This window comes from Phoenix dactylifera, unplaced genomic scaffold (genome assembly GCF_009389715.1).
Source record: "Phoenix dactylifera cultivar Barhee BC4 unplaced genomic scaffold, palm_55x_up_171113_PBpolish2nd_filt_p 000143F, whole genome shotgun sequence".
Taxonomy (NCBI): Eukaryota; Viridiplantae; Streptophyta; class Magnoliopsida; order Arecales; family Arecaceae; genus Phoenix; species Phoenix dactylifera.
This window is the reverse complement of record NW_024067698.1, coordinates 1199220-1223653: the sequence shown is the minus strand read 5'-3', so window position 1 is coordinate 1223653 and position 24434 is coordinate 1199220. Positions and strand designations below refer to the sequence as shown.

At 38.0% G+C, this 24434-nt stretch overlaps 1 protein-coding gene across 1 annotated transcript; it reads right to left on the bottom strand.

Annotated features, from left to right (window-relative positions):
* Window positions 1–9878: 9878 nt before the first annotated feature.
* Window positions 9879–10175, bottom strand: LOC108510699 (chaperone protein dnaJ 11, chloroplastic). Its single transcript, XM_017840344.1, has one exon. The coding sequence runs from the start codon at window positions 10173–10175 to the stop codon at window positions 9879–9881; it is 297 nt and encodes a 98-aa protein (XP_017695833.1).
* Window positions 10176–24434: the final 14259 nt, after the last annotated feature.

Sequence of the window (24434 nt, the reverse complement as noted above, 5' to 3'; positions counted from 1 at the left end):
AAAGAGAGAGGCTTGTAAGAAAGAAGGGATAAGGGAGAGAGAAGGAGAGGCCTTTTTTTTTTGGATGATCTTTAGAACCCCAAGGCACCTCCTATTTATAAGAGATGGAGGGATGCATCATAAAGGGATGCATCCCATCCACACACCTCATCATGATGAGGCATGTACCAAGAGATGCATCCCATCATGATGGGGTGCTAAGGAGAAGGGTGTATCAACTTCTTTCTCACATCTCCCTCTTAAATCCTGATGATCCAAGGGCCCAAATGCAGTGAACCAAAGCCAATGGTCCAGATCTAGGTGCCATCTAATGGTCCAGATCAAGACATCATCATCCAGGGTGCCATCCAATGGTCCAGAAGTAAGATGCCATCACCGATGGTCCAGATTCAGGCGCTGAGCAACGGTCCAGATCTTTCATCCAGAGAGCCATCCAGTGGTCCAGATTCAGGCGCTGAGCAACGGTCCAGATCTTTCATCCAGAGAGCCATCCAGTGGTCCAGATTCAGACGCTAACCAGTGGACCAGATCCTTCATCCAGGAAGCCATCCAATGGTCCAGATGAAGGCGCCAACCAGTGGACCAGATCCTTCATCCAGGAAGCGATCCAATGGTCCAGAAGTGAAGGCCCTATCAAACCCAATCCAATTGGGTTTAACCAACTTAAAGAAAACATTAAACCTAATCAAATCAGGTCTAATTAAAGCCAAATGGGTTTCAACTCTTGGCTAACCCATATTAGGTCATGATCTAATCATATTAGATCAACCAAATCTAAGAATCATATTCGAATTTAATTTGAATCAGGAGCTAGGGTTTGCAACACGTGCTAGCATGTTCATCTTGCAAACATGATCTAATCCAATTAGACCCTTGATCAATTCCCTTGTGTGTGACCCATTGGGTTCCTTATCTTAGCCAGCAGTAGGTGCAGGTGCAAGTTGACCTAACCTGATTAGAATACCTCTAATCCAATTTAGGTTCAATTTAGTGCTAAACCTGACTTAGCAATCAGAACCTTTCTGATGCTTTGATCTAATCAAACTCTTTGATCCGATCAACCCACAAGACATGATTGACGTCTAGCAACGTATCATGTCTACCCGGAAGATGAGGAATGTATTGGACAAATCCAAACATACCCTTCAGTGGAAAGTTACTGTGCAATTCAATCCCTCAGTCATACTACATCCTGAATAAGTGCTCGAGTATGGATCAATATCAAACTCAATCACTTATTCATGTCTCTCTCAATCTTTTATATGATAATTCAAACAATGAAACATTAGAAACTCTTTCTAATATTCATTTTGCTTTGATCAAAGGCTTCGTGAATCATCATAAGATTAGAGTAAGTAGGATGTTACCTTCTCTTACTAGAAGTGACTGATTCCTTGTTGACCTACTCACAACCTTCGTACAAAATCCACCATATCCAGAATACCCCGTACACAACGCAATGTCGTGAATGAGGGTAAACCAAAATATAGCTTCAAGTGCACAAGGTACCATGGTGATCTCAGGTCTAAGGATCACTTGCACAACTCCCACTATGAGAACCATCTTTTGATAATTAAGTAAGAATCCATAAGATGTTCTCATGGCTGGTCATTTCAGTGAACTCATTCCTCTAATGAGCACCCACATCTTTGTATTAGTGTCTCACACAAGTGATTGTGAGATCAATCACCCTCTACATTGAGCATACATAAGATGTGCCAGTCTTTCCGGTAATATTGATCCCCGACTCAATATACCAATTTGACTGGGAATATTCTAAATTAGGATTTTAGGATTTTAGGTCTCACTGGTATAATCTCATCATAACCCTAAAATCAATGTCCTAATTTATGGGGTTCATCATCCAATAATAAAATAGATAAGCAGCAAATGATGAAACACAATGCCTTTATTGATATATATCGAGTGTCAAAATACATGATTTGGAGGATTACAAAGAGAAACCCATCAAATGATTGGCTTATAGGGCATCTACTCTTTCATAAACATGGGTTATGTTTGGCAAGATCCTCAAGATCTACTACATATACATTCCCACGTCTTATTCCTTTAAAAACTAAACTATTGTCATTTGAGTTGGTTATGATGCATAAGGATGGTTTGAACATAACATCAAAACCTCTATCACACAATTGACTAATGCTAAGTAGATTATGTTTAAGACCATCAACATATCGAACATTATCAATAAAGGTTGAAGGGGTAATTTGTACTTTACCTATACCAATGATGTAACCTTGGTTATTGTCTTCAAATGTCACAGCACCTCCCTTCTTAGGCTCAAGGGTGAAAAATTGATCCTTGTCACCCGTCATGTGTCTTGAGCAGCCACTATCCAAGTACCAACAATTTTTGTTGACCTTGGCTGCAAGACACTCCTACACAAGCAAATCATACAGTTTTAGGTACCCAAGTTTTCTTGGGTCCTTCATGGTTAGTAATGTTGGTTCCTTTTGGAACCCAAACCCTTTTAATTTTTCTTTTAGTTTTTCCTTTTCTATAATCACATACATTTGCTTTATGTCCTAATGTTCCACAGCAAAAACATGTTATTTTCTTAGTTTTACTTTCCCCTGCTTTAACAAAGAAATTACTAAGGAGTTTTTGCTTATTTTTAGGTTTATACCCTAAACCAGTCCTATTGAATACAGCTCGTTGACTATTAAGTATCATCTCTAATTTTTCTGAGCTATATGTAAATTTTTCTACAAAAGGCTTGTACTTTTCAAGTTCTAGTGTCAATTTTTGTTTTTCTGTTTTTAGTTCATTTAGGTCTTTTGTGAGACTCTCTTTTAAGATATGTTTATTGTTTTTAAGTTCTAATATTTCTTTATTCAGCCTTTCGTTATCTTTAGTTAAGGTAGTAGTCTTTTCAATTAAGATTTGGTTGCTTGTCTTAAGTTCTGAATTTTCTTTAATAAAAACATCTTTATCCTTAACTAATGTATCATACTTACGGAGGTGAGTTTGGTTAGTTAGTTTTAATTTTTGTTTTTAAGGTTTATTGTCTTGTACTCGTCCATTAACTCATTGAAGGCATCATATAATTCATCAAAAGTAAAATCTAAATGTGTTCCGGATGTTACCTCATTGTCGTTAGCCATAAAACAAAGGTTGGCCTTTTCTTCTTGTTCCTCATCCGATGATGATGATGTGTCGGAGTCCGATAGGGTGGAGACAAGGACTTTCTTTTTCTTGTATTGCTCCCCTTCTTCAGCAAAGGACACTTAGCTCTGAAGTGCCCCGGCTTCTTACACTCATAACATCCGATCCCCTCATTTTCCCTTTCCTTACCTTTATCCTTGTGATAGGAACTTGAGGGGCCTCTCCTTTGATGTGAAGACTTCTTCCGGTTGATGAATCTTCTGAATTTTCTTACAAGGAGTGCCTCATCATCATCTCCCTCATTGTCTTCTTCTTCACTGCTACTGCTGCAAGACACATCTTTGTTAGTGGAAACCGATTTTAGCGCTATTACCTTTTTCTTGTGAGAAGATTCTTCTTCATGGTGTTGTTTCATTGTTAGCTCATGCGTCATGAGGGATCCAAGTAGCTCCTCGAGTGGCAGCTTGTTTAAATCCTTAGCCTCTTGGATTGCCGTCACCTTGGCTTCCCATGACCTTGGTAAACACCGAAGAATCTTCCTGACAAGCTCACTGTTAGTATAATTTTTGCCAAGGCTTTTTAGGCCATTGACAATATCAGTAAATATAGTGAACATGCAAGTGATTGTTTCATTAGAGTCCATTTTAAATAATTCATACTTATGAACTAATATATTTATTTTGGATTCTTTCACTTGATTTGTGCCCTCGTGGGTCACTTCAAGTCTATCCCAAATCTCTTTTGCAGAATTGCAAGTAGAGACTCTATTGAATTCATTTCAATCTAAAGCACAATAAAGTACATTCATTGCTTTGGCATTTAGTTGTGCCTTCCTAATGTCATTGTCATCCCAATCTTTTTCAAGTTTGGGTACAGTGACACCCTCTACATAAATGAAGGGGATGTATGGTCCATTTAGTATAATGGTCCACATCTCATAGTCTTGGGCTTGGATAAATATTCTCATCCTAGCCTTCCAATATGAGTAGTCGGATCTATTAAAGAATAGGGGTCTTTGGGTGGACTGGCCCTCAATGTGGGAAGATCCAAATGGGGTTGTCATTTTGATCTTTTACTCTTTGGGTAAAAGAGTTCCGGCTCTGATACCACTTGTTGCCCAGATAGACAACCCAAGAAGGGGGGGGTGAATTGGGTTTTAAAATAATTATTACAATTAAATGGTTTGTGAAATACTAATTAATACTTTTTGCAAGTTGATTAATTAGATGCTATGTGCAGTGAATGAAATGAAAGTAAGAGACACAAAGGCAATCACAAACAATGATTTTATAATGGTTCGGAGCTAACCCTTGCTCCTACGTCCACTCCCCAAGCCTCACTTGGGAATTCACTATAACCCCTTGGATTACAGCCGGTTGTTTTACAAGCTCACAACCCAACTTGTTGTTTTACGAGATCACAACGAACTCGGTCGGTTTTCCCAGGCTCACCGACTAGAACCACCCGATTGTTTTCCCGGGATCACAATCAAATCCTTACACGTTGGTTTCAACCTAGGCTCACCAACAAACCTTTACACCCTTGATTCAATCCCCTGATTGAATCAAGTAAAGATCAAATGGATAGAAGGAACAAAGAGAAAAAATACAGCTTCTAAGAAAGCAGATATTCAGCAATATAAACAATAGAGAAGTTAAGAGCCCTCAAACTAGTTTATGACGATGTAGAGGAGGGCTTCTCGAACTCTGAGTCTCCTCTGAAATATCTTGAAGACTTGAAGGCTGAAGGAGACTTCTTTAATGCTGGGAAGAGTTGGTTGAATGGAGTTAATGGCCCTCTTCCTTCTTTTCCGTTGAAATCACTTTGCAGATGAAGATTTCTTGTTATCTTAGAGTGGAATGTTACTTCTCTGCCGGGCTACAGTTCTCTGTGGCTATTTAAGCCATTCCCTACGGAAACTAGCCGTTAGACACAATCTTCTAGCCGTTCTGCACATTCTGCACATCCTGACAATGTTTCCGTTGGGATCGGAGTCGACTCGCGCGATCTGGAGTCGACTCGGCTGCAGCAGGAGTCGACTCATGCTTATCTGGAGTCGGCTTGGCAACTGTTCCGGATTTGAATTAAAGTGCTCTTCTCGACTGGGAGTCGACTTGACTTAACCCGGAGTCGACTCCCCAAACTCTGGAGCTGACCTGGCACTTTTGGAGTCGACTCATTCTAAGAAATCCATAGAGGTATTCTTCAACTTTGCTCACTCGAGTCGACTCGGAAATTCTGGGAGTCGACTCGGCGCTCAGAGTCCGAACTCCCGATCTTCTGTCTTTTGGCTCGTGCAGTCTTGGAGTCGACTCGGACTGCTTCGGAGTCGACTCGGCTCTCAGTATCCGAAAAACAGTCTTCTGTCTTTTTGGGGTAGCGCTGCCTTGGAGTCGACTCGAACTGTCTTGGAGTCGACTCGCCTCTCAGAGACAAAAATACTGTCTTCTGTCTTTTTGGGGTCGCGCTGTCTCGGAGTCGACTCGGGCTTTGCGGGAGTCGACTCGGCTCTCAGTGTCCGAAAGTTGCTCTCTGACTTTTGCCTTGTATTACACTGAGAGTCGACTCTTGCTTCCTTTGGAGTCGACCTGCCAACCATCGGAGTCGACTCGCGTTCCTCAGGAGTCGGCTCGGTTCTCAGGGTCCAAAATAACTTCTCTGTCTTTCTGTTTGTAACTCCCAGGAGTCGACTCATACTACTTTGGAGTCGACTCGGCAAGCATCGGAGTCGACTTGCGCTCTTCAGGAGTCGACTCGCTGACAGGTTTTGAGTTGGGTCTTTCTGTTCGTCTGTCTGTTCTCAGTCGGAGTCGACTCGTAATGTTCCAGAGTCGACTCGAGCCTGTGCCAGTGCTTCTGATACGCTTGGAGTCGACTCGTAATATCCCGGAGTCGACTCGAGTCTCAGACTTTGGTTCATATTGACTTCTTAACTTATCCAAAATGTCTTGAACCAAATTTAGAGACACTTAACCATAAATTTAAGAGAATTTCACTGAAACACTAGATTGAATTCATTAGTACACATAAGATATACTCAAATGCTTTGAGCTCATCAAAATCAAATAGGGTTATAATCAATCACTCCACACTAGCAAGCTTGACAATTTTGTAGAAGAATTTTAGTATTGACTATAAATTTGTAATTAATGATTCTTCTGGATATTGAGGATTATGGGCTTGATATTTATATTTAGATTTAGAAGCTTTGAACAAATATTGGTTTTTATTTAATGAATAATGAAATTGGACTTCTATTTATTCTACTATATTTGAGATAGATTTGAAAGCTAAATAAAATATTTGACTTCATGTTATCGTGGGTCGCACCCCTCGGTAGCATGGCTATGTCATGTTCTTGATATGGGGCGTGATAGTATAAAATGTTTTATTTTTGTAATAACTATTTTTTTTTTTTAAATGATGTATTGACATGGAAAAACTTATGCTTGATCCGGTAAGGTGGTATATGATTTATTTACTGAGCTATATCGCTCACATATCTTTATTTTTCTTTTTCTCTTTTCAGACAAATAGGCTCAGTAGGAACAAAGGATGATCCAGGCTTGAAATTCGTGCTAGGAAGCTTGGCGATCTATGTAGCAGAATTTTAATTCTTTAGTGGTTATGAATATGTAGCTTAGCATATTGAGAATTATAAGTTTGGAATTTATGTTTGGGTTTAGATGCTCTGGACTGATGTTTATTTTGTTATTTAATTGATGATGAAATTAAACTTTTATTTATTTATATTTTGTTCGCGATAAATGGTTGACTTCGTATTATCATGGATAGTATTCCATGGTAGCATGGTTGTATTATGTTCCAGATTTGGAGCATGGCATATATGGTAACTATCTAGCAGGCATAAAATGGCAAATTGGCCGTGATAACTTCTGTTTTCGAATTTTAGCTATGCATGTAAGCTGGAAGCACAGAAAATGTTTGCTTTTGTTTTTTGGTAAGTTGTTTTTTCATTTTCATTTTCTTTCGGTAAGTTGTTTCTGATCCAGGAACAAATCTCATAAAGGAGAACTCGGTTCTGGAACTACATTATGGAATTCCACTACTGAGTTTTTTTTCTGAATTTCTAAATGTTTCATCTTATGATTCCCAGAGATATATCTATGGAGAGAACTCGGTTGGGGCAACCTTTGTGTATTGTTATTGCATGGAATTTGTAAGAGAGCAATTTTTGTTTTCATACCAGTTGCAAGTGATTTCTTTTTGTTTGTTTGTTTGTACGTGTGTCATTCTTGTGGAGAGAATTGTTTGGCAAGAAAAGTAAAACATTCATAATTTTGTCCAAATTTTCCAGGCACGCTCTACCATGCCAATTGACAAGCAGTTTGTTAAAAGTTCTGAGTTCTGGTTTGTACCTGTTACGCGGTTTTAACCGTAATTTATAACGATGGACTTAAAGTCTGAAGGACATCTGTAAATGTTGGTTCTCCTTTCAACAAAAACTAGAAATAGACGCTCTTTTTGAAGTCAATAGTTTCATGCACCAAAATTTTATCGAAATTCATAAGATATTAAAAAATAAGAGAGAGAAGAAATAGAATGCTTGTTTTGAGAACCAGGCTGTTCGCCGGGGACAACGTCAAATAAAAAAATAAAAAAATAAAAAAGGTCATGTGGTATTACCTTGAAGTCGGATCACTTGTGAGAATCATCAGAAGTCTTTCTCCTTGGCAGACCTTTGGTGCATTTGGATAAAATTTCTTAATATTGTAAGAAAGATATTAGGAAAAGACACTTATATGGGCTTAGGCCCGGTTTGGCGGAGCTTTTGGAGGGCCAAAAAATACTTTCTGGCCTTCCAAAAGTATTTTTAGATAAAAAATGGTGTTTGGTAAAATTTTCGAAAAATTGTTTCAGCTTTTACGGGAAGCTGAAAATAGCTTTTGGGGAGAAGCTCCAATTTGAAGCTTTCCGAAAATGTTGTTTTCAGCTTTGTCGGAAAGTTGTTTTTTGAACCAAAATACCCCCATTTAAATCTCACTTTTTTCCCTTAAAACCATCATCCCACCTCTTCCTCTCTCACCCATCCTCTTCCTCTCCCTCTCTATTTTCTTCTTCCTCTCAACGCCGCCGCCTCTGTTCCTTCTTCCTCTTCTTTTTTTTTTTTCTTTTTTTTATTTTGGGAGCTCGTGGCTGCCCACGGTAGCAGCCACCATACCGGCCACCACCCATGGCCGGCGACCCATCTATATTTCAATGAAATAAAATAATAAATAAATAAATAAAAATAATAATAATAATGAGTGAGTGGCAAATAATCTGATCTAAATAAATAAATAAATAAATAAAAATATTAGTAATTATTTAACCAATTTTATCACTTAGGTAGAAAATTTTTTAGAGAGATAAATAATTATTAGAAGGATGAAAAATTAATTTACACTAATAATTATAATATTTTATATATTTATTATTGTATTATACTATAAATATAATATTATCTTACATTATATCATAATACATTAATATGTTATATTAAATAATTTAATATTATATTATATTATTATTCTATAATACATAATGATATAGTACTATATTATAATAATATTATATTACATTACATTAATATTATATTATATCATATATTTATATATTAATATATATTATTTTTTATTATGCTCTGTTGTATAATACCGATAATATCCTTTATGGTCATTTTGTCACATAAAAGTACTTTCTCAGTTTGTTTACTAAATACATGTTAAAGTGCACAGTACTTTAGAAATGTAGTTATCAAACAGAAAACAACTTTTTATAAACGCTCTGCTTCAGACAGCTCTACTTCCAAAATCTTACTACTAACAGCTCCCTCAAACAGGATCTTAGTTTTCTTAGTTTTATTTTAAGTTTAGAACATATAGGGAGAGATACCATGTGAGTTTCGCACATTTGCAATAATTGGTACACAAATTATAAAAAATATATAAATAAATCTCTTCAATCTATGAGCTTAAATTTTTCGAGCAAGTGATGATTTCAACAGGAAGCTTCTTTTTACTTTTCTTTGTTTCTGGCAGGATAACTTTCATTGGTATCTCAACTATTCCACTCACAGCACATCGAAATGAGCTTTCCATTTGAAGCAGTTCAACTATTCCACTCACAACACATCGAAATGAGCTTTCCATTTGAAGCAGTTCAACTTTTCAACTTTCTGGCAAAATCTAAATATTTTTTAATTTTTTTATTCAACACTTTTATTTTATCTAAAAATATTTTTTTAGAGAGACAGCAATTACTTTCTGACCGAGCTTTTTCTGGCCAACCAAAAGCCAAACGGAGAGTTAGTCCTATCTGGATGTCGAGGGCTTTTTTTTTTTCCCCACAGTTTCTTGCAGCTCCCAAATCTTAGTAGTCGGATTCTGGAGGTTCCAAAACTTTTCTTCAGAGGAAAATAGTTAAGAAATGTTGAGCAAAAACACCCTCGAACCTATACATTTTCACCATTCGCGCCACCATCTGCGAGCTTGTATATTTCTTCTTCTTCTTCTTCTTCTTCTTTTTTGAACAAAAAAATCCCCCATCTCGATTGATCGATTTCTTTTTTTCTTTCCCGGTAGAAGTCATCTCTAATCTTTGACCAAGAGGGGATCTGGATGTTGATGGGCCATTTAAATGCCGAACGTCGCAAGGGCGGTCCGCATGCGATCCGTACACGCGCTTATATCCGGCCCGGGTTCCGGCCTCTCTCCCCGCAACCGAACCCTCGCCGGTTGGTGGTCGATCGCCTACCAGCACTGGTCCGTCTCCCATCTTCGGGACCGCAGCGGCGCCGCGGCTGCGAATCCGAACAGCCCGATGGAGAGGTCGTACCGCGCCCTCGCCGTCGGGTCGGAAAGCGTCTCGTAAGCCCGGTGGATCTCCAGGAAGTCCAGCCCGCCGGCTGCCGGCGCCACGTCCGGGTGGACTCGCTTCGCCATCGACCGGTACGCCGCTTTGATCTCCTCGGCCGACGCCGTCTTCTTCACCCGCAGCACCTCGTACAAGCTCTTGGGCCGCCTCACCGCCGTCGACACCTCCGCCATGGCCACCGCGCCGCACGCCGTTCGGCGGCTTGGGCAGTTGAGATGGGGGCACGGATTCAATCCAGAAAAACCTAGGGTTCCGGCCATTTCGAAATCAGGGGAACGGAAGGAATCAGGGTTTCAGGTGAGTGTTTCTCTCGTTCTTTTCGGCAATTTGGAAAGGTGGAGAGAGGGAGCGGGGGTTTATAAAGAGGGGACGCGATCACAGGGGACTTCAAACCGCTTCCTGCATTGGACCACCGACTCGGGGACACAGCTTACCGGGCGTGGTTTGCATTCTTTAACACGAGTGTCCGTTCGGTTACTTTATATGCGGGTTGTTCGATCTTCCGTCCATTGGGTTCCGATTGGAGTAATTGGAGGGAGATCGAGAGGATCGCATATAAAGTGATGCATCCACATCGGCCCTTCGTTCCAGCTGGCGATGTAACGCGCCCCCAGTGTGATGGACGGGACTGGGGGCCACGTGTACGCTTACCGGTTATGATTCGGCAGCGGCACACAGAATAAAAATCCATTGGCACCTTTTCTTTCCCTGGGCTGGCCGGGAAGAGCACTTGTAACAATCAGCCACCGGAGGTGCCTCTCAATGTTGGATTTTGATATTATATATATATAATTAATCAAGGAATAGGACAAATTGTGTATTAAGATTTGTGTGCATTAATGTCAGTAAAAATAATTAGAATGATTAGTGCGGATTAGGCAATAGTTTTTACAGCAAAATCTTATCTGAAAACATATGTGTTCAAAGAAGTTGCTTGACCTCCATCTTAAACTTGAAAATAATCTCGCAACATTGGTGTCGGATATTGAGAGACATTAATCTATCTTTTTAGAAAGAGATTAATTCACATCAGGATATATAGCTTATATAGTTGCATATTGAATATGTAGAGATTCTTCAAATTAGTTATAAGATTGTTTAGCTAGTTGAATAGTTTAACAGGTTCACTTATAGATCACTATCTTTTATACAAAAATTATTATTATTATTTTGTTTTTTTTTAAATTCTTTATAAATAATTTTTGTTAACTCTTTTTTTCTAATAAAGACTACATGGCTTTGCCTCCCTCGAAAAAAGAAAAAAAAGATTTACTAGGTGCGTTGGTCCTAATGGCTTGGGTTAAAGAAAGAGATAAATAAATAGATTTAATTTATTTTTAGAAATAATTGTAATTTAAGTTTTGCCGTCTAGGTGGACGAGCTGCACCATCGATAACACGAGTGATGGTAGGTCCCCCTTTTACAATACCACCTCATTCTACTGCATCCTAAATTCTATGAAGAGGTAATTTGTATACATCATAATAGCTAATTGGCAACTCTCTCCCTTTCAGGATTTGAATTTTACTAGTGGCATCATTATTGTATTTCACAAAAGAAGGTTTAACTAATTTTTGAGGAGTGCTCTCTCCCATAACGCGTCATCTCATCATGAGAACAAAAGGCTAATCAATCCCTTTATCTTGAATTCCCGAGGACTTCTGAAGAACGCATGAGGTAAAAAAAAAAAAAAAAATCTCTTGGGTGCCCCCACCCCTTGGCCATCTCAAAATTAACTTCGATAGCGGCATGTCGGCAGATGGACTATATAAATGGGTAGGATTTGTGATCCGAGACCATCAGGGTATACTGGTAGTAGCCGGAGGTCGGCGCACCCTCGGTTCGACTGTTATTAAAGCGGAGCTTCGGACAGCTGGAGAGGGTATCTCTCATACGAGGAGGGTACTTGATGCAGATAGGATATACCTGGAGAGGGACTCCTCGATAGTGATCGATTGGATATGGAGAGTTGATCGATACATGGACGGTCACTCACTGATTTATGAGACTCGCAGACTGGTTAGGGATTTGGCTTCTTTTCAGACAGCGCACATGTATTGGAAGGCGAACAGAGCTGCGGACTGGGTCGCCTCCTACGTTGCTCAGCACACTGGAGAGTTTTCTTGGACTAGTGCCATTGAGATTTCTTCTTCCTTATATCATTTTATTGCTTCGGACTTGGCAGGCTGTACTCATGTAAAAGCTATATGAATGTCTATTTTACCAAAAAAAAAAAAAAAACACTATTTGTTTGTATTGTGAACGAGCTATAAGATGAGATTTATGAATCCAGATGGCGATACAACACCCATACACACGAGATATATCTCAAATGAGTTAAAGTTGTGGCCTGGACAATTATATTGATATGTTCCTTTCTGAAAAGCACTGATGGGGATGCTGCTGTTCGGGCTTGAGCTTGCAATGAGCTAACAATCCGCCTAGTTTCATAGAAATCTATGGGCCTCTTGTAGTTCAGAGTAGCAAATGGAATGGCAAACCCAGCGATTTCAATGAATCATTGTTTTGGTATTGCCCGTACAAACCCACCGCATCGTAGGCCCCACGAGAGACTGGGATTGGAATATTTTTTTATTTTTTCTGAAAGAAGGAAACTCAAATGCCGTGGGTGCTTAACGGTGGTTGGCCGAAGCTTGGCGACGACGACTTACACTTGGTTCAAGGCGCGGACTTATTTGCTTTTAAGTTCTTCTTTTTATTTTCAAAAAATCTAAAAAAAATAGAACTGGACGGAACAAATAAATGAAACCTTTTGTATTTTTCAAGTTATTCGCAAAACCTTGAGAGTTGCTGATAGCAAGCCAAGGAAAGATGAAAAATAAAAGAAAAAATGACAGAAATTATATATAGATTTTATTTTGAATATGTCGATCATTATGTAGTATTTTATTAGTTTCTAGGGATAAAAATATAGAAATAACTACGATGCTAAAGAGGCCATATATTATCGATGCAAGGTTATAAAACTCTGAAACACATTGCCGATTTATATCTTGTCAAGCCTTTTTTTAGTTTTCAAATTATTTGCAAAATCTTGAATGTTGTTGGTAGCAATGATATATTGCTTCCAAAAAAGATAAAAAATAAAAAATAATAAATTATATATAAATTTTATTTTGAATATGCCGATCTTTATGTGGTATTTTATTATTTTGTAGGGATGAAAAATATAAAAATAACTACGATGCCAAAAAGGCCATAAACTATTGATACGAGGTTATAAAACTCTAATATACATTGATGATTCATATCTTGTCAAGAGTTAAGTTTCTAAAGTTAATTAATTTGTTACAATTAATACTCATACATTTTCTTCAAGAATCTTTGGTGTAAGTCTCAAGCATATTTGGATCTAGTAATTAATTTTCTTTATTCAAATAATATATGTGAAACAAATCCAGTGGAAATTTAGCCCAACTCAAGTATTATAAAGGAAAATGCAACTACAAAAGTTAAATAAATAATTTCTTGAAAAAATCAATGTTAACACATATTCTAAGAGGAGGAAAAGATTCATGCATAGATGAGCATAACAGCTGTAAGAAAAAAGCTTTTGCATTCTAATCTTTATTATTTTGGTTTGTCCGTTTGATTGGGTATCAATTAATTTTTTTAATAAAGACTCAAGTAGAACATACTTTCAAATTATCATTTTGCTCATTCAAAAAAAAAAAAAAATCCGACCTTCAACTTTTTATTTTGTTTATTTCTCCTCTTGATTCCAATAAATTATTAAACTATTGGGTTTTTTTGAAAAATGAACCAACTTGTGAAAATCTGAATGGAATAAATTTATCTCTGACATGTGGGTCCTAAAGATAACACAAAGATTTTATTTCTTGAAAAAACAACCAAATCAATAAACAGAACACACCAACAACCAGTGCAGAAAAAAAAGAAAAAAAGAGGTGCTCGTGCCGGTGGCATATGTATATATTCTTCTGGAACAGCTCAGCTGAAGTCTAGTGCCGGTGGAACATGATTGTAGCTCCAAATTCCCTTCTTCTGGAAGGTGTAGACCAGCATACCAACGAGTCCTTGTTCTTATTTTTCTTGCAATGAATGACCAATGCGTCTCATACCTTTTATTTTTTTTAATTTTTATAAATACGGTCTTACACTTTTGTAGTTATCTTTTCACTGGGTAAGTGACTAGATGCGTGTATTCGGACGTGTGTTTGGTTCTACATAGATCATTCGCCATCAAAATTTTAGATATTTATATGGAATTAAAAAATCCAAATAATATCTTTCTGCTAGTTTTTTGGGTGAAATTATGGACTATGACAAATGGTATTAAAGCATATTCGGCTTACGGCCCATGTGAACTAAAAAATACTGCAGCACAGACTCATTTGAGATTGACTATGGACCGATTGTGATACTTGTGATTAGAATTGAATGGTTTGGATTCTTAGCTTGACGAAGACGTTAGGGCTTAAAAGAAGAGAGTATGGGAGGATCTATATAGATATATGTTTAGTCCCACATCAGTTATTCGTCGAAGAGATCTTGAGTACTCATACACAACTAAGGAATCTAAAAATATCTTCGAGTTAGTGATTTTGGGTGAGGTTCTAAGTTGTGACACTGGGCCTTTTAGAAGCATCCCAATTGTGGTGCTGGTACTGGTGGGTTCTTTGGCAAGCTGTCTTCAGAAGGCCTCCTCTCTCTTTCTTGAATGTGCTGTGGGCTGGAGCTGGCCTAAGATATATGGCTGAGGAAAAGGATGTGAGCCATGTGGCCGAGATAAGAGATCCAAGTATATAGGGCATCACCTCTCACCTCATGGTGCGAGGGCGTGGCTGTAATGGCTTTTGAAGTGAGCTCGGTCAAGTCCAAAGGGTAGAAGTTGTTTGTTTGGTTGGTGCAGTCCAAATGGATCTTGTTCTCCTCTCTTCACCTTGCTTCTAGAGAGAAAAAAACGAGGAGGAAAAACTAAAGATCAACAATCCTTCACAATGCCCGCTATTCGAAAAAGTTTAGTATGTTTTTTTTTTTTTGGTAAAAAATGGCTACTCATTCGTATAGATCTAACATGAGTACAACCCGCCACATCGTGGGAAAGGACAGACAACAAAGGAGGAGTATCTGAAGCAGACGTTCACAGAAAATCCCCGGAATGCTGAGCTACAAAAAAGGCGACCCAGTCAGCGGCCCTGTTCGCCTCCCTAAACACATGGACAGCCTGAAAACCGCTCATCAGCTGAGCCAACCTGCAAGTCTCCCGAATTAGGGGATGACCATCACCGTACCTGTCCGCCTCCCGGATCCAGTCGATCACCACCGCAGAGTCTCCCTCAAAGTGCACCCGCTCGACGCCAAGTACCTGCCTAGCGTAGGACAAACCCTCCCATGTAGCACGCAACTCCGCCCCAATAACTGTAAGCCCTGGTGTGCGCCGCCTTCCTGCTGCAATCAACCTACCACAGTGATCCCTGATCACAAAACCTACCCCTCCAGTCACACCATCCAATGACCTGCTGCCGTCGAAGTTTACTTTGAGATAGCCAAGGGGTGGGGGTACCCAAGGGACAAGGGCAAAACGGGGCGCTGAAGCAGTGTGAGGAGTACCCCAGGTGTCCCTAGCCATCCCAAAAGAAAACAGTGGCAGCCGCCATAATCTCCCTCGCGTGTCGCGCCGCTCTGTCCACCACCATCATCGGAAGCAACCGCCTCCCCTCAAAAATACCGGCGTTCCTGTCCAACCAAATATGATAGGACAGGTACGCCCTCAATATCCCGTCCACCGCCAATCTGGGCCTACATATGGAATCTCTCAACACCCGCAACAGATCCTGCGCTGAGCCCACCGCGTCAGGTAAGGGGACCAGAGAACTCCACCATATCTCTCGTGCTCTAGGATACTGCAGAAGAACATGCTCGATGGTATGTTAGGTATCACTGCAATACTCACAAAAAAGTTTAGTATGTTAGGTATGATGATATCAGCAGAATTTGCTCTGGTATCCCAGTTGTTGGTCCTGATTTTGGACAGATATCACCATATGATTTAAGGTTGCCACATATGCTTTTTATCAGTGGCAAAGGAAAGCCATGTTTGCTTCCCCACCCCCTGGTTGCCATCCCATTTCTTAGAGCATGCGCTAGCTAGAAAAAGGTTTAGCGTTGGATACTGAAAGATGATGCTCTTATTGTAAACTCTCGGAATAGAAGTTGTACGTCGTTTAATAGATAGATGCTGCCTGAGTTGATTCATCTTTGGCTTGACCAGGCTTTGAATTCCAAAGCTTACTGTGCTGTGAAAGGGTCTTCTAAGTTTAAACACTGAAATAGCCCTCGAGACAGCAAGATCGCTTATACCGCGACTTCCCTATCTTTCTCGACTTTGTGCAGAACTTTCTGGCCGTGATTGTAATCAGTTTAGACGTCCGTATCTTCATCCTTGGACGGTTCTCTCTCCTGTTGGAGCATGAGTCTAATAACGAGAACTCATAAATCATGATGTAGCAATAAGTGACCAAAATGATGCGACATCATTAGATTCATCCAGCTTATAATTTATATGGCAATTGAGGCACATTCAGAGATTCTCTAAAGTGATAAAGATCCCCTAGTTGACCTGAAAGTTCGGACGAAGAGACCAGAAATAGCCGACCTTCAGAGGTAAAGTCTTTCAATTCGGTCAGACAAACCAACCCAAGCCAAGCAGTACCTTCTCGCAACAGAGACAGCTCGATCCCTTCGCCCAGATGCTTACGAGGTCCCAACAATTCCATCATATGTCAAGTGGTTATACCACATTCCTGAGTTGTTACACCATGTCAACAGGTTGTTACAGCACGGTGCTGAGTTTGTAATGATACGATCCTCAAAATGTTCGGGATCTTAATTATAAATAGACCCCCCCAATGAAAGGTAACAAGAGAAGGAAACATCCATAATACCGGCATTACTAAGCTCTACTCTCTTTACCTCCTTCACACACACACACACACACACACACACACACACACACACACACACACACACACACACAATCTCTTTTGAGTTAAGCAATTGGAGAGTTTAGCCGGAGATAATCCGGCGAGCTCTCTAAACTTGTTTGTTGCTTTGCAAATTCCTGCAAGCAGCCCACGTCATCGATTCGAAATTGGCAGCAACAAATCAAAAGATGCAATTCCTTTTTTTCTCTCCCTTTTAAACAAAAATATTGTGTAGAGTGCAATCTATAAGAATGATACTTACAAGACATGATTGTAGTTTCAGCCTTTTTAAGCATGTTTTTACCAATAGACACAAATAACTAAAAGAGTTACATTATAGTTAGTCCAAGTGTCTGGATTAGCCAAGCTATGCAACATGACATGCCCAATTCTAGCTACCAAGCACATGCACAGATCTGGATCAAAACCCCAATCCCAAATTCAATATGGATCAGCTACAAATTTTGATGACATGCTCATGTGCACCTTCTAAGATTTGCTAACTAACATAGGCCAGGAGAGGGATCAAAAAAAATCAGTATTTGGGCTCATGGCCACCCCAAATGCGTCCACTCCGACGCAAATTCGGTAGGCCACTTGGTTAGCCCTTGCCATTATAATATGCCTTCTGATTAAGGGTGAAAGTAGATTGGATAATAGCTATTCGAATTCATTTTTGTATTCAAATCTATCTAGATATGAATAAAACTTTGAGCATCCGACTAATATATATATCCATATTTATATCCATAAAAAAAAATGAATATGGATATAGATATGGATAAACAAGTATCTGATCCATATCTGAATATTAGTCTTTATTTGTAACCCTATTTAATTTTGCATAGAGCTCATAAACTTTTAAGAAAAATATATATCCATATTAACATGCTATTAATTTAATTTGCCATCCACTTAGTAATACTTTGATTCTATAGTTATAAAATTTAATTATCAACTTACATCTATATTTATATCCATACTTTCAGTATCTAATTTATATCCGTATCAGTTTAAAACAAATATGATTGTAAATTTTGGCATCCGATTAATATCCATATCCGTATCTGTATTCGTAAGACAAATAAATATCGATACGAATATACCGATATTCGATCCATATTCGATTTGGTTTCAGCTCTACTTTTGGTGTGATAATCCCAGCCCTCCTCAATTGGACTGGTTAATTTTATAGGGCAAATAGGCCTGTCTCATGGAGCATAGGGACATAAACTAATCTCAGCCCTGCCGTTGGAGTTTGACATCAGCAACCCTGTCATTTATCAGCTGGTTGAATGTGATGTTACTTGCATGGGCCGTTTGGTTAATGAATTTTACTGAGACAAATTTATAGAACAATCAAGAATAACAAGTTTTATAAAAGTGGTTATTTAATTCTATTTTTTCAAAACCGGCAAATCATAACACCTTAAAAACAAGTTTTATGAAACATACACCTTAAAACATTTTTTATAGAGAATCATATTTTATAATAATCTATTTCAGAAAAACAGGCAGGCAACCAAACAGCTCTCTGGAGTCATTCTCTATAATGAATCTTGGGAGCTTGGCAAAGGCAAACTAATCCTTAGCAATTTTAATTTGCTTAACACCATATTTGGCTTTCTATATGCAACATTTTCTCAGGGAGTTCTATGTGCAATATTTAATGTTACTTGTACTGAACCAATAGTGGGAAAAGATATATGCTTATCTAAGATTCAACTGTTTCCTTCTTCATCAAATTTTAACTCAGGAGGAATCAAGGCTTAGTTAGGTTATAGCAAGAAATATTCCAAACCTTGTACAATTGTAGAGAATTCATGAAATTAGTGGAATATTCTTCCAAATTCTTCGAACGCAGCATATTTTAAGGATGAATAGTGCATTCACAGCAAACCTGACAAGCTGGAAATTTTTCTTTGTTACCTTTGGCTGAAAATGAACCCAGTGGACCAACAGATGGATTTTCGGATGCAACTTCTCAGTTTATCTTTGTTTGCTCAAAGATTTGTCGGCGGCGATTCAGAGGATAAGGCGATGATCCAAAAGCTTGCATGCATATTTTTACACAAGACCTTGAAGTTGATTTGAAGTATAAACTTTGCTTCTGTGAATCCATTCCTTCTGCATTCTTGGATTGGCTGAAGGACCAATGCTGACGGCACTGGAAAAGGGCCTGCATAAAAATTACTATGCGAGCATTTGGTCATTTAGGTCAACCTGAGAGAAATCAGAATGCAAACCCAAATGGGCCTTCAGATTCTACATCAAAGCCCAAGATAATACTACTTGGAGGAAGTCCAAGTACGACTCCATAGTCCATACTTAAAAACCAGATTGGTTTAAGATGATCAGATTTACTCAGTGTGCTCAAGACATCATAAATTTACAATTCATGCAAGATGAGGGAGATATGGTAAAGTTTATGCTCATTGCTTAATATTTTATTTACAATCTTTTCTTATATTTTGATTGTTGATAGTTCGAACTCAAATTTACTCCGTCCATCTCCAATGGAACCATGCTTGATCAACTTGGCCTTCTACTAGATTGGGACAAACCAAAGTTTTCAGTTCCAACTTTAGAACCAAGATAAATAGTGGATTTTACCTTCTTTTTGAGATTAAAAAGTAAAAAAAAAGGGGAATTGGGGGCTTGACAAGCTTTTCCGAGCCTTTCAAAGTTCGAATTCCTCCATCTCTACTCTCTGACGTGCCAATTATGTACTCATAAAAATGAAATTTATCGAAAAAATTACTTTTTTTGTACGAAGATTGTGAAGCGCCATTGGATTACCCTACCTTGCATGATATATCTTGCAAGTGCTGATGGACTTGATTTAGTTGGAGTGGTATCATCCAACTTTACACACGTACGATAGTTTACATTATTCTATATCTTGTTTTATGTCTTCTAGGAATTCAAAAATTTCAAAGACAATAATCTCTGACCTCCACCCCTTATCAATGTCGCCCCCTCACGATTTAAAGATTATTATGCTAAAACATTCTGTCTTCCATAGTTTTATAGGGTGATGTTGGGATAACCCTTTAAAGATTCAACCATATCAATTGACAGTGCAGGTTATTTGGATCAACTATAAGCTAGCTTGATGCATGGCCAAACCAACAGGGAATGGCAATAATATTAGCCAAGTGACTTGCCAATTTCGATCTAATAATTTCGGCAATAAATTGCAAAATGATGAACCCTTTTTGGATAGATTCTTGAATTAGTGGACCTGCATCGAACTTGATATATATAGGTCAGATCCAAGCTGGGTCCTCTTATGGTAGATGTCATTCTGACACCAGTTTTGAACAAGAATTCTAGGCATAGAATATAATCCAACGACATTTAATAAGAAAAAAACTACAACTACAACTACAACTACAACTACAACGAATGATGAATTGCATTTATATCTTTTTTTTTTTTTTTGACGAATACGAATACAAATATTAGTCTTTCGTGATCTCATGTGATAGAAGTATTCGACGACGACGCCCGAGTGTTTTTAATGATGCCTCTCCAAAATCCCCATGGCAGACCCTCACGAAACCAACTTTTGGACTCAAATCAACCACCAGGATAATTGGCTGAAACATTTGTCTAAGCATTCACACCCATAAGGTGTGCGCCGCCGTTGTACCAAAAAAAAAAAAAAACATTTGTCCAAGCAATCAAGCCCATGCATGCTTCATAGCTTTTCTCCTCTTTTGAGGCTCTCTTTGTCGCACCTTCTTTCTAAACTATTCAAGGATCAATGGAGGTTCCGATACATTCATATTGTTAGGTGGGTATGTCCCTCATGGATTTGGACAGGAAGAATCTTAGCTCACATGTGTTTCAGAGCTTTCTGCCGGTTTAGGTAAGAATGACAGTGTCTCGTCAGCCTTTTGGCAGTTCAGAGAATCTAGGAAAAATATCTGTGGAAAAATCTAGCAAGCAGACATGGTAGCAAAACAAAACTTTACTTGGTTCAATGGATAATTACTTCGGAGCCGTTGAGATTTTTTTTTAAAAAAAAAAGTTAATGGAATTAGTTTCTTAAAAATTTGATATTTAGTCAAGCCTGGTCAAACAACATTTCTAATCATGTCACAACAATAAGTATGATAAAAAGTGATGCCATAGCTCCACTCCATTAACCACTCAAAAAAAGATTAGGGCAAAACAAATAATAAAAAAGGGTAAGCCAAGTAATAAATTTTGTTATAGCTTATAATAACTGCAATAATTATTGAATTGGAAGTCACAACTCTAATCCACCATCCTTTATTGAATGGTTGGAGGGATGCAAGCCTCCTCATATTACAAGCTCTCAAAATTGCAGCCATAGGGATCAACATGTGTCTTCTTGATTGGAACATCCATCGATCAGATTGTACAAATTCAAATGCCGGTGCGACCTCTCTTGTAGGTGATATCATTTGCTACGCTATCTATCATTTGGTTTTCCTCCCAATGATATGGTAGATTTTAGACAAGTGTGGTTGATATGTGGATTTTAGACACTACCCAAGCCTGAAGGTGTTTGACTGCGTATAGGATATCAGCTAAGCAAGCTCTGTCATTGGTACAATTGTGCAAATTGAGCCAAATTGAACGCAGTCTGTTCCCTTGGTAAGATTGTTCTTGATTTACACCAATATATTCTTCATCATCAGATGTCACCACAGCATGAGCATGGTCTTTGAGACCCTCGAACGATACGTATTAGATTTTGGGGATTAGAATTGGAGTGTTCTAGTGGTTCAAGGAATCGAAGTTAATGGAGTGCTTATTCTTCTACAGTTGGAGCATTATCTTCCTCGCAGAATTTCTATTTAAGTGTTGCAATCAATCAATCATCCACCTAATTATCACCCAGTTTACCAGCTAATATGGCAATCGGGACTGGTGCAATACACAGGGGGATAAAGGGTCCGTCAGGCCCACCTATCGCTTAGCCAATCATCAACTTCTATATCGAACCAATGAACTAAGTGGTGATCTGTCAAGTGATCTCTAGCTTTTTTTCCCTTTCTATTAATTGTATATATTCAGTCATAACAAAGCCGTGTTTTTCACGTCACAATGGAGGCATCGCATATATATAGTCTATCTGCTAACAATTTTACGCTATTATACATGTTAAGGATGCACACCACAATGCACCGCCATTGGACGAAAAGATTTCAACATTTAAATGTCTCAGAATTGTCGCTATATAAAAATCTTACCTCTTCAATTTTATCAAGTATAACACTAGTTGATTTGCTGGGAGAATATATCTAAGCTGTTGTATATTTTAAATACATAAGTGCGAAGGGGTTTCTAGCCCAAAAGATAATACTAGGAGTGGCCAAATTTATTAATTAGCTATTGTTATTATCATAAAGTATGTGAATATGCATGAGAGTGTTGATGAAAATCTTATCCAGACATGTACTGTGCCATTCCTGCAGCTACAACAGCTCTTCTTTTCTTTTCTTTTCCTTTTGCTTTTTTTCGTGGTTTGAGAGTGTAACTCATAAAGCCATGATAAAATTCTACACCTCTTATCATGTGTAGAGTAACTTCCAACCATTCGCATACATACACGGACAAGTAGCTTTAAACTAGACGAGCAAAGTATAAGTTTTCTTTTATTTTTTTTGTATATTTATATTTGAATAAAAGGATAAATCTTAGCATAATAGTAAGATTGCTCTACTATGACTTGAGCATCCTAGATTTGAAACAAAAATATTCTCTACGAAAATGAGGATAGATTGTGTACATCTAACCTCTGCAAACCTTATAGTGGTGGAAGCCTTGTTCGCCATCTTATATTTGTATAACTATAGAAAATCATATGTTATATCCAGTTCCAACATAAATTAATTTGAGTGCCCCCTCATCTCATGTTACTCTTCTCTAATAGTCACTTTTTTTAAACAATAGGCAGCACTCTCTTCCTTTTCATATTAAAAATTGAATGTTTTTGAGTGCCAATGGATCTATCTAACCTCTTTCCTGCTCCATAGAACCAGACTTCTAAAGCACAAGACGAAAGAAAAGCCTATGATGACATGATCCACCACGTATTAGTTTTTTTTTTAAAAAAAAAATTCAGTAGAATATGAAAAGTGTGAAGCAAGATACCCACATTTGTTTTTTCGCTGAGATAAGAAAAAGAGGAAGCAAGAAAACTTTTCATTACCTCAGGGATCTTTTATCAATCTTTTTGTTCCACTATATACACCTCTTTTGTATTTCATACTCTTTTAATTAAAAGTACTATGAGTGGAATCTTATTCATCTATCCTCATTGCTAAGTATGAAGTTGTGAGGTCGCATGTTACAACTTCATCAACTTTTCTCATGACTCCAAATTAACAAGGTCCGCTCAAGCAATCTAGTTATAAGTTTCCTTAACGTAAAAAAAAAAACTCTCAACGTTGTTGTTCGGAGGGTAATTTTACCCTTCTCTTTTTTGTTTTTTTTTATTTTTTTTTTAAATCTTTTTCTGCTGTCCTATAATAATCAACCTGAATGCCAATAGTGTAATAAGAAGATGCACTTGTTCAAGTCAATGGTTGGTTTCAACTTCTCTTGCTTTAAAATGAATTAAAAAGCCATAACCAGAAGGAACACAACATAAAGAAAAATAGCTACAATGTTCAACAATTTTTTTAATTCATATTTACACGAGAGCTGAGTGAATTATTTAGGGAAAATTTAGAATGCATAATAGCTACCAATTTGCTTTTCCTTGATTTATGAAATTTGCTCGAACGTAAGAAGATACTCAGGTGTGGATAATACAAAAATAAATAAATTTAGTCATGCTTGTCCATGATAGCGAAAAAATGCCAAGCTAATAAGCCATATATATTCGTACGACTTTCTATTGTGATTGAGGGTTTATTTGCAAAACTATGGGCTAGGATATAAACTACCTCTTAAAATACCAATGAATAGGTTTTGCAAACATTACAATTACACTGGAATCATGTTATAGATATAAGTTGATAAGCAATGATGTAGCTCTAAGTAGAAACATGAAGGAAAATATCTAAATCATGCTCCTTGGGAATTGCTGACAATAGGTGGATATCACATGTGATTCATTGATAAACTAGAATTATGCACAAAGAAATTCGCATGTGTGCCCATCATCATTTGACAATCTCAAAAGATTCGGTTGGTTTAGTCAAGAACATCTCTGAATTAAATTGGAGCCAGTTTTCTAACCTATCAACATTTAACATGTGCTCAATTGACATCCACATAGATATCATCGTAATCCAATTAGCTTCTTCTTCGAGAATTGGTTCTCTAATTGCTCAACTGAATCATGAACCTGGCACCCATTACCTTCATATCCTAGACAACTTCTTTACTTGGAATTTTGAAAAAACCAATCTACTCTTGAGCAATTTTAAACCTGATAGCTCTCAAAATGAAGAAACAATATAAACATATTTATCAATT

Excerpts from the sequence above, each read along its gene's own strand:
- LOC108510699 (XM_017840344.1), bottom strand. The coding sequence starts at position 10,175 with ATGGCGGAGGTGTCGACGGCGGTGAGGCGGCCCAAGAGCTTGTACGAG.